The sequence below is a fragment of the Lepidochelys kempii genome, chromosome 15 (assembly GCF_965140285.1).
Source record: "Lepidochelys kempii isolate rLepKem1 chromosome 15, rLepKem1.hap1, whole genome shotgun sequence".
NCBI classification, from domain to species: domain Eukaryota; kingdom Metazoa; phylum Chordata; order Testudines; family Cheloniidae; genus Lepidochelys; species Lepidochelys kempii.
This window is the reverse complement of record NC_136394.1, coordinates 8,808,367-8,823,324: the sequence shown is the minus strand read 5'-3', so window position 1 is coordinate 8,823,324 and position 14,958 is coordinate 8,808,367. Positions and strand designations below refer to the sequence as shown.

Below are 14,958 nucleotides of genomic sequence, written 5' to 3'. Positions count from 1 at the left end.
GTCTTAAAACTAAAAACCAAGGACTTTAATGACCATCATCATTTCCATCCCTGAAGGGACACGGTCACGTAGCTCAGGAGAATCAAAATGATGCCAAAACTTTAAAAAACTGTTCTAATCCAGTGGGGAAATCTCCTTTCAATTCCAGTTATTGGAAAGTAATACAAATCGACACACTGTTGCCTAGACAAAGACAAAAGCTTCCATTTTTTGCTGGCACAGACAAAAAAGCAGCTGTTCTGCAGAAGTTAAGACTCTGGGCAAACACTGTGGATCGGAAACGAACCTCTCTGTCTCTTTAGCTGGAATGCATTTCTGCTGACATTGATGAGGCAGGCTTGTGCACAAACAGAGAAGTAAACAAAATCAAGCCATGCCAACTTCTGCCCTGTTACCAATATATGGAAGAAAGAAAGGGGGAAAAAAATGTGTGTGTTGCCAAAATAGGCAAAATTTGTTGAGACATTTCCAGTTTCAAGTTTTTAAGCTGGTTTTAAACAACAGGGTAAAAAATATTAGAACTAATTATAGCATCATTTTACCTTTCATGAACAAACATTCAAAGGGGGGGAAGAAATCCTATCTTATGATTTTTTTAATCAAATTACATTGAGTCTTGCCAGTTTTACAAGCATGCATTTCCAAAGGATGTCTAACGTAGCCTTTCCTTAATGCACCAAAACTGGCACGACAATCCCTAGTAAAAGCCCCACCGAGCGAGCCTCAGCTGCAAGAAGTCTCTAATAAAAGTGTCTCAAGCATTTCACTTCACAACACCACTGCGAGCTGCAGCATTAAAAACCAGCTATTGGCTGAAATCAGATTTATTAGCACAGCTTCAGTTAGAGTTTCAGGTGAGGTCTTGGGAGCCAAAAAAACATGGCTTTTTTTGTGTACACGCACACATGCTCACAACCTGCTTGCTAACGGCTATCCAAAGAGCTCAGTCGAAACACTCAAAACTCTCGTTAAAAAATAAATTGGGACCATAATTATTTTCCAAGTCTGTATTATGTAAATCTCCAAAGCTTATCAACATTAACGTCTTGCATGGCTTACTCTGCATCTAGAAACTATTTTTTTTATTTTGCCTTTAACGTCACCATTATCTTTTTATCACATCACATCAGATTTCTTGCCAGTCTCCATAGAGAAAATTCTGTTTCCCCTCAGATCCACACAGGGGCATCACTACGTCTTCCTTACATACAGCCGAGCATGAAAGTGGTGTTCATAAATTTAGAAATTTTACCTAATTTAAAGCTATTTGCATATTTTAATAAGATCTATAGGACTCCTCCCATCAGATTCCAGACTTTATTTTCTTGTTCTGACTGACCAAAATCCCACTGAACAAATACCTATTCCTCCCTTTCTCTAAGTTTCCTCCCTTCCACAACCAAACTGCACTAAGTTATTACAAATGTACATCCCAAGATGAATCCTAGGGACTTCAATGGGAAAGTATAAGCTCTAATGTAGTGCAGAATTTGGCCTAAATGCTAATAATTTCATCAAGAGCCGCTAAGACTACTCTTGTTATTAACAAAAGAGTTATCAGTTCCCTCCAAACACCAAGTTCAGGAAATCTCTGTCCATCTGCTTCTCTACTTCCTCTCTCATCCTATTGACTGGCTTGAGTTTAGCTCATTGAACATAAGAAAAGAGGTAAGTCCCATCCATCCATGCTTCAGAACTGTATGTGAAAAAGTTAAGAGACGACATCAAACCATATGTGGCTTTTTATATATCCCATACAAAGCATTATTAAACAACTTGAGATGGTTCTCAATTATTCAGGTTAATAACTCCATCAGTGACAGAACCATGCAACTGAAAATTCTTGTCTCACAGGACCTGTTATTCTTGAAATACAAGAGTCAGTTCCTCCAGTGACAGCCTTAAATAGACACACTTAGATTGATTAGTGTTTCTAAGTCACTCTGAAGATGAAAATCATGACATTAATGATAAACATACTTAGACCAAATCACGCACCAACATATTTACAAACAAAACAACGCTATTCTAGCTGCAGCTTTTAATACACATCACACAGGAGCATTTCCACCACAAAGTGCAAGTGACTAACGCTGTCTTATTAGTAACAATAAAACATTTAGATAGTACCAAAAGTTCACAGCGCATTTTATAGAACACAGACAAGACGCACTGTCCCACCGTTTTCAGACAATGCCTGATCCTGTAAATGCAGGGAAGTCAATGGGAACTGTTGCATGAGTTAGAGTACTTGCAAACATCTGTAGAATCAGGCCCTCCATATTATACTTTCTAAAAAACTGTTTAAAATTCTGCCACATGTGTAGCTTCCCAAGTGCCTCACTCTTCTCATTCCTATCCACTATCAATATGAGGAAAAATAGACAGGTTTTGTGACTTCTCAAAATGCAGCTGACACCATGTACCAGAAAAGAACAGCTGTCCAGCACATGCCAATATGGATACTTCACAACCTCAGTGAACCCATAATAGTTCAGGAACCGATGACACCATTAATTTACATGATGCACATGACCTTATGGTGTCTAAAATAGCACACAGAGACCTTTGCCTTTCACAGCATTAATTCTAAGAAATCAAAGAGCAGCTGTGGGAAAGAAAGGAGGATGGGGGAGGAGAGGGAAATCAGGATAAAATTCAAGTTCTCCCAAGCAGTCTGTGGTGTGATTAAATCTCAAAGACACTCAGCAGTCAGGCTACTTTACTGTTAGTCAGTTACCAATTTGGCATAAAGAATTAAGCAAACAGGTTTTCTCCAAAGGCACTTGCATAGTTCATGATGCCATTTCCACTAACTGGCCCAATTTCACGAAACTCCCAAGGCACCTTAATAAAAACAAAAACAAAAAAACTTTCTACGAAACACTGTAAAGCAGCAGGGCATTCCATTTAACAGAAGAGGGTGGAGTTCTTTTCAAAACAACAATTACCAAGAGAAAAATGAAAATGGTATTTATTTTTATTGCTTTGCTTTTCAGCTGAACACTTAAAAGCAGCCAGTTCTGCACTAAAGCATTGGATGTTCATCTCATTCTGAAAGCCCTGAAAAATACCGGACCTTTGCTCAGCTGTCAGCCACTACATAACATCCACCGTCTTTTTCCAAGAATGTTTTGCACATCTCACATTTACCTTCTGTCTAGCTGCTAAAAAGCATAAAAATGGGCTTTGAATAAAAAATAAATAAATTTAAAAAAGGAAGATTCGCTAACAAGGTAGCCCTTTTGGTAGCTAACACTACCAAGTACTACTATGCTGCAAAGTAAATTGGTCACGGCTGCAGAAAAATTATTCCAGCCTACTTGCAATCCACTCTGAAATGCAGCCCAGTTCCATTTTTAATAGGATGGCTGACAGAAACAGGAGCAGATGTGAAAGCTTCACGGCCTCCTACAGAGCACATTAGTATAAAGTAATGCCTCAAACTTTTCTTGCAGAACGCTTGCAAGAGGAAATCTTTTTTCTTCTAATGGTACTTTTTTGTTGTTTTTAAGGGACATGGTCAAGTTAAAACTTTTAAACAATAGCTATCCTTACTTGCGTAACATCATAGATTATTCAAACTGAAAAAATGTTAAATGTCTAATTTAATCATTCATGCTAATCGATAACTATTTGTATTTAATTCAGCTAGCCAGTTTTGGTAGTTGTGTACTAATATAATGCTTCTTTATTGCTGTTGCAAACACTTCAGAGGATGTTTAAGTCCACCCCCAAAAGGCTGTTTTGATTGGATTTTGCGTGATTACATGACGTTGGGACAGAAATCCTAAACGCCGGGCCCAAAAACATCCCACAGTGTCCATAGAATAGGCTGGGAGTGAATGCCCGAAACACCCGACCCTATTAACATTCCCCAAGATAACTGGCATTTGTTAAGTGGGTTCTGGTGATTCAGTGAAGCAGGTGGCTCATTATTCAATCTAGTTGGAAAGGAGGCAACAGTGGCTCCCTGGAGAGAGGATCAAGGGTGTGGACTGAACAGTCTTAGGGTGGAAACCCTAGGGGCAGCCAAGGTAACTTTATGTAGTATTATTCTTAATTTCTGGGTTAATAACCAAACCTCAGGAAGGAGATGAGTTTGAACTACTATATACATAGTATATGAGCTCTCTCTGAGAACAGACTGGTAACAGTACCTGTTTACAATCCCTCAAAGGAACAGGGTAAATTTGAAGGGGGGGAATAAATAAAAAAAAAAAAATCAAACAAATATCTTCACCCTAGGTTAGGTTACTAATTACTAAAAGTGACAGAATTGTTAAGATTCCATTTTATCCTGTTTGTTTACTTTCTATATATCAGCTTCAACAAGGAAATCAATTTTAAGTCAGTTTCATTTCCAGGTTCTCAGTGCTACATTGTTTGTGTTTCAAACACTGCAAGTGTTTATTTATTTATAAACAACTATACTGACTGGAAATGAAAATCCAAACAAACATTTCTTTTGGTCTTAAGTTTTCATGCTGTCCCTTTAGAGCTGTTATCAAACCTTTAACATTTCAGTTAACTACACTGAAGCAAACTATGAATCAAGTCCATTTAATACTGCTTTCAATTTTCAGCTTTTGGAGTATGTCTTAATATGTGAAGAATTATAAATTAAGTCTCTGGTGGAGGAAAATTTCATTTAGGGCTACTGCACATTGTAATAGCAGAAATGCATCACGGTGAGCACCAATGCTGATCTTACGTGGGATGAGACAAGCAAATCTTGGATAGTTCTTACCTGAGCACATCTGCCCAGCTCAGTCCTTCCCAGGTACTGAAAAATTTTTAATGCCAGTTCATAAGGCAGCTGGATATCAAAGAAAGGAACCTCATTTATTTCATTCTGAGAAGAAAAAGGGAAATAAACTGTTAGACTTTTTCTAATGCATGAATAAATTGCACATTGTTAGTGGCAAGGCAGTAATATCCTCATAGTAAAATCAAGGAGAGATCATATGTACTCTTGGTGTTGTAACTAAAATCAGACCGACCTTCTCTGCTCTTCCATCCTACAACCCTGCTATACCAGAATGTTGGGTAGTCACACCTGCATGAAGGTGCAGAGCTATTCTCATCCTATCAGTCAGATCAGGTAAGTCACATTAGCTCCATTTGGGAACATCTCTCTCAGGCAAGAGAGAAATAAGGGCTATCTAGATGATTCACTGGGAGTTTTTGGTCAGAAGAAAGGGTTATAAACAGTAACAAAACACAAATCTTAGTCTACCCGAGCAACGTTTCCTTTTTGTACTCATTTGATTATACTGGTTTCAGTGAGCAGGCCAATAGGACACATTTTCCTGGTCATTTGTTAATGCTCAGAAATTAGAGCTTTTCAGTCTTTTGTTTGCTTATAGTTGAATAATAAAAGCCATGAAATAACAGAGAGCTGACATTCATGTACACTCGTTTTAAAACAGAGGGGTCTTGAAGACAGGACATTTTAAGTTTCTAACAAAACAACCTTCAAAACTTCACTATCAAGTATAAAATGAATGCACTTTAAAAGCATATATCCTCTACACATTCATTCACTTAAGAGTTTTAACTACAGTGTGCAAAAAATGTAGTGTCCTAACATCTTCATTCACTTAATAGATCAAAATGAGATTATACTCTATGGCAGGGATTCTCAACCATTTTCTTTTTGAGCCCGACTCCCCACCCTCAACATGCTATAAAAACTCCATGGCCCAACCTGTACAACAACTGGTTTTCTGCATATAAAAGACAGGGCCGGCATTACGGGGTAGTAAGGTGGGCAATTGCTTAGGGTCCGACACCACTAAATTGCTCAACCTTCGGTTTCAGCCCTAGGTAGCGGGGCTTTGGCTTTCTGCCCTGGGCCCCAGTGAGTCTAATGCCAGCCCTGCCTGGCAGATCCTCTGAAGCCTGCTCGTGACCCCCCAAGGGGCTTCAGATCCCTGGTTGAGAACTGCTGCTCTATGGTTTTCTGCATGTCTGAAAGTATCCATTTCCTATCAGAAGAAATGTTAAAACAATAATTCTTTTAAATTTGAATAAATACCACAAATCAGATCTTGTTACCTAAAGAAAAAAAAGAGGATTTTTTATCAGTTATTTCCTGTATAAGCAAACAATAGAAATCCCTCTACATGCTGCAGCTACTGTATTATGAAGGCATAATTCTACACATAAGGTCGCACTGAGATTTGCGGCTAAAGCAAGATTAAATTGCCTTATTTCCAATCACAACTCTCAACTTCAGTCTTCATGCTTAACACACAAGCAGATCCTCACTGAAATTTCCAGATATGTTTCAAGTTGTTATAATGGCAGACTTCGCACATTCGTAGCATTCAAGAAAACCTACTCCTTCTGAAATTTTGATCTGATTTTTTTTTTGAGTTCCTATAATGCCTACATCTCAAACACTTCAAGATTCTCACACATCTTCATAACATCTCACACTTAAAATAACTACTGACATGTAACTAACAAAATACATCCCATTTATTCATCATCTCTGCCAAAGACAGGCATATTCTGATTCTTCAGCTATGTCTGCTCTACAGTACGGCTGCAGTGCACAGCTTGCCTCACCACCTCCACTTCATACTAGATCACCCCCATCCTTGCCAATTCCTCATTCAAGTCCGTGCCCTCTGCAGCCCTAACAAAGGAAATACAGAACAAAAAATAGCAAAATGGATAATGTTGGGATTAGTTAGAGTTGTGCTTCCCACCTCCCACCCCAATGAAGTCCAACTGAGTACAGCCAAAAAAATTTTAGATCTAAAGTGTGTATTTATGGTCACATTGTAACATCAGGGTCAGAGATCAGACAGGGACTTAATTACTGCAATGCAAGGGGGGTGGGGGGAAATTACCTTTACAGTGACAAATAGCACAACTGTTAGTTCCTAATATCTGATGCCAAGCAGAGTACATGTTCAACAGTACATATGGTCAAAATCCCCAAATAATCTGTCACTAGGAGAGAGCTCAACATAGCACATGAAACAAAACCCATAAAGGAACAATGTAATGTTAAATCAGCACTGGTCCGTCTAAAAATCTACTGGAATGAATCCAAAACTCTAATACTGCCATCCCCTCTGAGAGGGATTTGCACTCCTGTGTGCTAATGGAGCACTAATTCTGTAAATAGATTAATTTGTGCCTAGTTGTCAGAAGTACAATCTGCTCTTTTTTTATTTTTTTTAAATAAAAGAATAATTAGTCATAGCTAAGTTAGTAAGAAGCAAATGTTTTTTTCCCTAATTTCTCCCACACTGTAAATAAAATCTCTCATGCAGATAGAGCACAAGAAGGATTTATCAAAATAGCTTTTAACTTGTTCAGAGCTGTAATTAGGACTCCTTTCAAATTAACGGCTTCATTTATACAATTAATATTGGTTTCTTGGCGACCGGAAATCTTCTCCACTGAGATTCAGTTTAGCAAGATACTTAGTGCAGGCAAACTAATTAAGCATCCACTATCTTGAGTGAAAAGATTAGACTTTATTTAACAGAAAAAGGTTAAACTGCACCCTCATCATAACACTGAGGAGCAAACTTTTTGGTGTTAAAGAAAAGCTGCTATAAAGAGACCATGTATTCCGAAACCATGGTAAAATAGGTTTAGAGCAACTGAAAACTCAGGAGTTACAATCAAAAGTATTTACACACTGGTCTTCCTAATCCCACCAAAGAGAAATGGTTCAAGTACAATGCTTTTTCAAATGTTGTTATTAAAGGAGAGTAAATAACAGTAATTCCTCGAGGGTAGCCATATACAGTTTTGTTTTAGTAGCGATCCTAGTCATTGGTCAAGTGCTTCTAGGATTCAGAGGGGGAGAGAGAGAGCGCGTGGGTATCTCTGTTTTAAAGGAACAAGCAATTCCCAAGTGACTAGAATTTTAATCTGGGATATTAAATCAGCTGCACCAAAAGGTAATCTTTTATCCTTTTGAGTGGAGCGACGAGGGGTTCAGAAGAGAATATTTCTTGTTATTGTTCTTCCTTTTCCCCACCCCCTGACTATGGATCCAACATTATGGTGAGGGGGGTTATCATTTCAGGACCTAATTTAAAGCTTTGGGCCTTGATCTTATAAGTGCACTAATGCACAGTCCCACTGTCCCACTAAAGTCAACGGAACATCAAAAAAGATACAACAGTCCACTTGCACAGCTCCAACTACATGATAATGACTCAAGGTGATTTTTTTCATGTAAGTGTATCCTTACCACTTTCATGAAGTTGAACATATTTTAAAGGCAAAGATTAAATTTTTAAAATAAACTTTCATAGGCTATCAATAACAAAATTGCCAACAAGCAACACCAGACACAGCAAGTCCAGTCTGTTTATGGGGTCCTACGTAACCACAAATTTTTTTGACCGACATAAACTAACCCCCACACCAGCTACACCAAATCAATAAGGGGAAAAACAGAACTGTATAGTTCTACCTCCTGTGAATTATTAATTTCTGAAGATAGGTACAGAATTGAGCTATTGTGTACACAGGAAACAAAATTAAAATATATAGCAGGCCTTTTCTAAAGCCAGAGGGCAAAACTGAGGTGACTCAAACCAACAAGTTGCTTTTAAAGTAGTGTTATCACATGACCTTTTACGAAAGTTTCTGGCATAGAAAGAAAGACAAAATCCTCGTGTCTGCCCAGGAGCAGCCTGGCCCACACTCGGCCATGGGAGCGCCTGGAGCCGAGAGGACCTAGGTGGGGGAAGAAATGAGAGGGAAGGAGCCTGGGCAGCTCCGGCAGAAGCCAGCGCAGGGAGCGTGCCAGAGGCCCCGGCATCACACCCCGCACAGGGAGTCCCGGGCAGGACCCGGCGGGACCAGCCCGCGGTGAAACCCCAGGAGAGAAGCGGGGGGGAGCGAGGGGGCCGGCGGGGGGCCGGGGGGTCCCGTACCAGGTCCCGGATGAGCTGCCCCAGCAGGTCGTTGTCTCCGCCGTCCTCGGGCTCGGCGGCGGCGGGCGGGCCGGGCGGCGGGGGGCCCGGGCGGGGGCGGCGGCGGCGGGCCCCCGGGCCCTTCCCGTCCAGCAGGCTCCGGGCCAGTGCGAAGTACCCGGCCTCCCGCCGCTCCTCGCCGCCGCCATCCCGCGGCGCGGCCGGCGGGACCCCCCCGCAGCTGCTCCAGCCGGAGACGGGCTCCCGGCAGCTCGGGCTCCCCCCGGGCTCGGCCGCCCGCCGCCGCTTCTTCCCCGGGAGGGCCCCGGCCAGCTCCGCCCGCCAGCGGCGGCGAAACAGCTCCAGCTCGGTCGGCCCCGCGGCCATCGCGGCCCCGCAGAGCCGCCGCGCAGCAGGGCCCACCCCGGCCCCGCTGCGGAGCACGCGGGATTCCAGGCCGGGCAGGAAACTGCGGCCGCTGCAACTCAGTTCCGCCGCACAAAGGTTCCGCTCACGGCAGCCAAGCCCCCGCCGGGAGGGCAGCGCCAGGGGCTCGTCCCGAGAGGCGCTGAGCGGCCGCTGGTGCCGGCAGGAGCTCGGCTCCGCTCGGGATTTGCCCCCGGGGCCGCCAGCGAACCTGACAGCGCGTTTGTGTGACCCCTGAAGCCCACTTACAAACGCCAGGCCATGCACCAGCCCCTGCCAGGCAAATCGCCCCCCGCGGCTGGCATCAGGCTATCGGCTGCGTCCAACCGCTGCCCGCAATGTGCACGGCGCGTTTCTTGTCCTACATTCTGTAAGAGCCGCCTGCCGGGTGTCCTTCCTGAGTTGTTATGGCCCTGATCCTGCAGACTCTTAGACACCTGTGTGGCTTTGCTCAGGGGAGTACACTCACCCTCCCCTGGGCAAAGTCATACGTGATGAGGTGCTTGCAGGATCTGTACATTGGGAGCCTTAGGCCCTCATCCTGCAATTTGACCCACCACATGTGGGCCTGGGACACCCCAAGGATACCAACTTGCAAGAATCAGGACTCTACATTGCAAGCTCTTTGGGGGCAGGGACTGCATTTATTATCTCTCTATAGTGCCCACCACCACCAGGCCTTGACCCTGATTCCAGGCCAGGCTACTGTGCTAAAAACAATACAAATATAAATAAATAATTGCTTGTAATAGGGTGACTACTGTCCCTTATCTTAAGAGACAACCCTTATTCAGTTCCTTATCTCCCCCATCCTGTATCAAGTTAACACAAGAGGCTCTTTGTCCCATATTTCAGCAATAACCAGGCAAAGGGTCATACACTATATTCCAATAAGCCAGCTAGAATACTGATTTTTACAAGAGGAGCCAGTGCTGACAGCAGAGTACCAGGATGATGTGTCAGTCTGTAGCTGTGGGGTCTTTCAGGATGCTACATGCCCAAATAGCCGTGATGGCAAAGAACACCCAGTTCCAAATGCAACTGGCCAAAACATTGCTCTTCATCCTATTGGACACAGATGAGGCCATGGTGATGGATGCATTCATGATTTCCAGCCTTGATTATTACAACTCATTATCTCTAGGAATGAAGCCACACATCCTGAAAAAGCTCCAAATGGTACAAACAGCAGCCTGCATGTTTAGCAACACAGGATGCGGTGAGCACATTACCTCAGTGTTCTGCCCTCTGAATTAGTTCCCCACTGAATATAGAGTGCAGCTCAAACTCTCTGTCCTCATATTCAGAGCACTGCATGGGATTGGCTCCAACTACCTGAGAAACACCTCTCCCTCAATGACCATGGTGACATCCTAAGACAGCTGCGTCCCACCAGAACAATAAAACCATCGCCCAGCCGGGGCAGACTCCTCAATGCAGGAGAGAGGACATTCAGATACAGCCTATCTGCTGCCAGAGATAACAGTGACCACCAGTCTCACCACTTTCAGAACTAAATGTAAACCTGGTTTCTTCATCTTAGCTTTTCTGCACTTTCTCCTCCCTCGCACACAGGAGCCCAAGCACAACACCCGTTCTTACACATGTGAACATAAAACTGTAAACAAATATAGATAGAGATTGTTACTCATTCTATTTTGACATACATGGGAAGCATTGATATACTTCAGTGATGGGGGCTATATAAGTACCTAAATAGAATATTAGTGTGCTGAATTGCACTTGGAACCCCATGCAAGAGTTGAAACTGTGGTGTAATGTGCTCCTTGTGGCCATTCCTGCTAAGCAGCGGGCCTCAGATTTCTTCCAAATGATCTCCAGGGGTAGCCTGCACATTGCCATAATGGGGACAAATTCTCTGCTGGTGTAAATGGGTACTGCTGCATTGACTTAATTGGAATTTTTCCCCATTTGCATCAGCAGCGATTTTGAGGAGCGGTCTTCAGTGCATAGAGTACAGTCTAGTAATCTAATCAGGAGTTCACAAAGGTATGGATAACTGCTGAGGGCAACATCAAGGAGAAATGGTTTCAGCTGTTGTCCCTAGCTCATTAAAAAGACCATCTCTGGCCACTGAGCAGAACTCAGGCTCCAGAAACAATGGAGGATCCAGGAATATCCCTCAACTTCAAACTTGATTGACAAGGGATGGGCAAACCCTTTCAGTCACAGGGGCAGAAACCAACTATGTCATACACTGTAGATGCTTTTCCCAATCACCTCTCTCTTCCCTGGGTGAAGTGTCAGCTAGTTTCCTCTCATCCACTTCCTGTCATGGCCAGGCAACCGGGAAAGACAGTGCATCGTCTGGGTTTGATTAAAATAGACATAGAGATGCTGTCATCTGCACACTGATGGGACCACAGTTGTGTATGTTTTGTACTCCAGGAAACATTTTCTTGAGCAGGGTCCTAATTAATTCTCTTTTGAAGGAAAACTGATATTAACTATCTCAACCAGCATCAGATTCGGTACCTCCCTGCTTCATTTTACTAGCCATGAGAGGCATGGTTCCAGCTTGCAAGAAGATGCCTGCTACAACACTACGTCCAGAACTCCTCTTACTCCACCTCAGCCAAGGAAGATGTGGTCTTGGGAGCAGTGCAGAGCCACCGTGACTCTTCACAAAGGCCCTCGCCCTGCACAGATTCACCGAGATCCTTGAGCTCTTCTTGTGCATTCTAAATCGCCTGCAGGTTTTTGGAGGAGACAGTTTTTCACCCTGTGCTTTAGAGTGGGTCCTCCAGGAAGTGTAGAGATGCCACAATTCCTTGGATGCTCTTCATGCAGTCTTGGAGTTTCTTGTGACAAACTTTCTGCTGGGAGCAGAAACAAAGAAGCCCAGGAAAGGGCAGTCAGAGAATAATAGGAAGTTTCATTACTTGACTTCTGTACATAGTTTCCAGTCTTAATAAAGGGTTTATTTTTAAACTGATCAGCTGGTCAGAAAGACACCACACAAGCCACAGAGTGATCAATGAGTTCCCTGACTCTAAAATAGATTTTCCTTTTGCAGGCCACGATATGGACCTATAATCAGGAAATGTCTCCCACACCACCCAATTGAGGATGGGTGGAAATATCAGAGAATCCCACTGGACTTCAACTCTGCACTGTGAACCCTGGGAACTTCCCAGCTCCAACCTGAATGCATCTTCAACTGAGTTTTTTGGAAGGAAAAAATGCTCTGTGTGTGTGATTAATAATCCATACTTCATTTGCTTTTTAAAGACTACATTCTTCAGTTGCAGACTGAAAACTAGCACTGAAATATGGCCCAGGCACTTACCAGCTTCAGGACCTGCAGCTGTGAGGACTAGTGTAAATCTGGCCATTGCCTGTGTCCTCTGAAACCAGGTGAAAAGAAAATAAAAAAACAACAAAAAATCCTTGGTAAATCTGACTCTGGATCCATTTCAAATTACAGCCTAGGTGCACTTTCCTTTCACTTTTAAAGCAAAATAATCTTTTTTTTTAATTTAGCAAAATTATAATATTTGTTGAAATTGATAAAATAATGGATCTGCACTGGGGACTAATTGTTGGCAAAGTTGTGCGTTAAAAGGGAGTATAGATGGGGTGGTACCAACATTCTCTCCCTCTGTGGAGTGGGAGACTCCAATATTCCCTTCATTTGTTTGCCACTGGTGGCTTCCTTCTGCTCTATTGACAGCTTAAGCAATTACTCGCTGCTTTTTTCTCGGCAGTAGGCTCCTTTCTATGCTTTTTACAAAACCCAATTAAAAGAGAATGAACAACCCCCGAAGAATCCCTTTGGATCCTAAGCTGTCATTTTGAGGGGCTCCTCTGACTCAGAAACCCCACAAGCAATTGAACTTACCCTGGTGGCCCCCATGTTCAGGCTGAGAGCTACTATGGCAAGGTACAGCCTACAAAAAATGTCTTGTCTTTACAAACCCAGGCAAATGGAGTGTTTCCACAGAGACAGCCTCTGGGATTATAAAGGTGCCACTGTAACAGGAGGATGCTCTTACTAGAGAATAGAAATTTTTGTTACTGAGAAGTGGGAGATTTTCATAGAATCATAGACTATCAGGGTTGGAAGGGACCTCAGGAGATCATCTAGTCCAACACCCTGCTCCAAGCAGGACCAATCCCCAATTTTTGCCCCAGATCCCTAAATGGCCCCCTCAAGGATTGAACTCACAACCCTGGGTTTAGCAGCAGGCCAATGCCCAAACCACAGAGCTATCCCTCCCCCATCCTTTCGGTTAAGGATGAGCCTGAATTATTCTCTTGCACCTGAAAGAGACCAGCGCACCAATTCACCCCGGCCTAATCCCACTGAAATCAGCAGCTTTGCTCTTTCAAAAGTCCCCGAGAAAGGCTAGAGCTATAGAAAGGGGCTTTCCTCAAAACAGGGCAAGGCGGCTAGCCCCCTTCCAATTCACGTCCACTCAGACACCCCATTGCAAACGGGCAGGTGTAGGGGAAATTGTTCCCTTTGGGGTAATGTAAAGGAAAGCCCCCCCCCCCGGTATTTTATTCCTACTCACAATGCAGCAGATCCCTTTCGAGAGGAGATGTCTCCGAAGAAGGCGTGTGGGAGAGGGCTGCATTTTACAGCGGGATCAAAACCAGCAAAAAAGTTACACCTCCCAGTCGAGTGTATCCAGTGGGGGAAAGAGTTTCCACTTACTCACCTGTTGTAAGGCTGCCCAAGAATAAGCAGAGACTTGCTCGGTCCTGTAAGGCGCTGGCCATCCCGTGAGAGCTTGTTTTCTGGGGCAGATCGGATTAGGATAACGGTGAACCCAGGGGGGTAAGACTTTGAGTAATACCCAAAGTACGAGCTATGGTAGGAGCAGGCCACCCATTTCCCCAAGAGAACAACAAAACCCCAGTAATTATTTCTAGGCCCCCTTGATGGGCCCGATCCTGCACCCAGGACAGCGGAAGTTTTCTCGTGGATCGAGCCCAGCCTCTGCTCACCGCTCTGTGTTGAAAGAAGTGACTTGTTCACAGTGTCACAAGCCACTGGGACTTGGTCCGAGAGGGTTTACCTGGGCTGCTACAGGGTCGGGTTTCTCTCTTCTTTAAACGGCTCCCGGATCCCCAGCTCCTGTCCCGAGAGACACCCCCCCCCCCCCAAGCTTCATAATCAAGGATAACAACGTTCGTGGCTGATTTTCACGTTTCTTTTTTAAACTAGAGCTCGGATGCCCTTAAGATCCCCTCTCGCCCAGAGCAGTAATTTCTGGGGAAGCTATTTAGGGTTTTTGTTTGTTTGCTGGTCGCTTTAGCGGATCCTCAAGGAGAAGCAGAAAAGAGGAAACGCTTCGCTTTCTCCTTCGTTTAAACTCACCTGCTTGCTGCTTAAAGCAGGGGGATGGTCACCCCGCTCGCAATATTCCACCCGCGTCTTGGTTTCCGCCGCGGATTCCGAGTCTAACGGGCATACGCGGGACCCCCGCATCTCCTTATCCGCGCCGTATAATACTGGACTTTGCGCTTCTCCTTCCCATCCCAGCCAGGATAGAGACGGAGCCCGGCACGGAGCTAAACAATATACCGCCCAACGCGACATTTCAGGGGAGCCGCGGGGATTTCAAGGGAGAACCTATTATTTAAGCACAAAATCAGCGCTTGGAGG

At 43.9% G+C, this 14,958-nt stretch overlaps 1 protein-coding gene across 4 annotated transcripts in view; it reads right to left on the bottom strand.

The window, feature by feature from the left end:
- The window catches only part of FBXW8 (F-box and WD repeat domain containing 8), a 62,890-nt gene extending 53,551 nt beyond the window's left edge, over positions 1–9,339 (bottom strand). For 3 of the 4 annotated variants that reach the window (XM_073313059.2, XM_073313060.2, XM_073313062.2), the window contains exons 1-2: positions 8,919–9,337; positions 4,751–4,855 (exon numbers count right to left, since the gene is read on the bottom strand). In XM_073313059.2, coding sequence (XP_073169160.2) covers positions 4,751–4,855; positions 8,919–9,284 — 471 coding nt within the window. In that variant the 5' untranslated portion in view covers positions 9,285–9,337. Of the gene's footprint in view, positions 1–4,750; positions 4,856–8,918 lie in introns of all 4 variants that reach the window. The other variant, XM_073313063.2, reaches the window with a different exon arrangement.
- Positions 9,340–14,958: the final 5,619 nt, after the last annotated feature.